The sequence below is a fragment of the Branchiostoma floridae genome, chromosome 5, assembly GCF_000003815.2.
Source record: "Branchiostoma floridae strain S238N-H82 chromosome 5, Bfl_VNyyK, whole genome shotgun sequence".
NCBI lineage: Eukaryota > Metazoa > Chordata > Leptocardii > Amphioxiformes > Branchiostomatidae > Branchiostoma > Branchiostoma floridae.
This window is the reverse complement of record NC_049983.1, coordinates 354,387-355,173: the sequence shown is the minus strand read 5'-3', so window position 1 is coordinate 355,173 and position 787 is coordinate 354,387. Positions and strand designations below refer to the sequence as shown.

General features: G+C 45.7%; 1 protein-coding gene across 1 annotated transcript in view; it reads left to right on the top strand.

The window, feature by feature from the left end:
- The first annotated feature begins 211 nt into the window (after nucleotides 1-211).
- LOC118416086 (uncharacterized protein aq_928-like) overlaps nucleotides 212-787 on the top strand; it is a 4,877-nt gene continuing 4,301 nt past the window's right edge. Inside the window, exon 1 of the mRNA XM_035821145.1 lies at nucleotides 212-392. Within this exon, the coding sequence (XP_035677038.1) occupies nucleotides 229-392 (164 nt within the window). The 5' untranslated portion in view covers nucleotides 212-228. The remainder of the gene's footprint in view (nucleotides 393-787) is intronic.

Genomic DNA, 787 nt, shown 5'->3' with positions numbered 1-787 from the left:
CGTACAAAAATCAATTCATCACCATAACTTGTGCACATTTTTCTTGACATAATCTTTCATTTGTTTAGCTTCCGGAAACCGTCCGACCTGCCCTGGGACGGAAATGTGACCATAAATTAGCAAAGCATTCGCTATACCAAGTATGTGCATAAACATATGATCTGAACAGAACTGACGGGTAAACATGTTCTTGTTGATGCTACTCAGGTCAGCTTGGACGTTGACTCGATGGATATGACCCAGAGCTATGACATCCTGACCTCCTCCCTCAAGCCGCGCCCCATCGCCGTCATCAGTACCTGCTCACCGGAGGGGTGCAACAACCTGGCGCCTCTCAGCTTCTGTATGCCGGTCACCAGCGACCCGGCCAGTCTGGCTTTCTCTGTCACATGGTTAGTGCTAAACCTTTCATGTTACTTCACCCCAAGTAAGGGAGTGGGGTATTGCTTTTGTAACCTGTGTATATTTGTTTGTGTGTGTGTGTGTGTGTATGTGTGCGTATGCGATTGTATGTATCTGCGCGAGTGTTTATGTGTCGTGTGTTTGTGTGTCTGTCTATCTGCGCGTGTATGTATTTGTGTGTGTATGTATTTGTATATGTGTGTGTGTGTGTGTTTGTGTGTGTGTGTGTTTGTGTGTGTCTGTCTGTCTGTGCGTGTATGTATTTGTGTGTGTATGTATTTGTATGTGTGTGTGTGTGTGTGTGTATGTGTGTGTGTGTGTCTGTCTGTCTGTGCGTGTATGTATTTGTGTGTGTGTGTATGAGTTGTCATGCGGACTGTTCGCA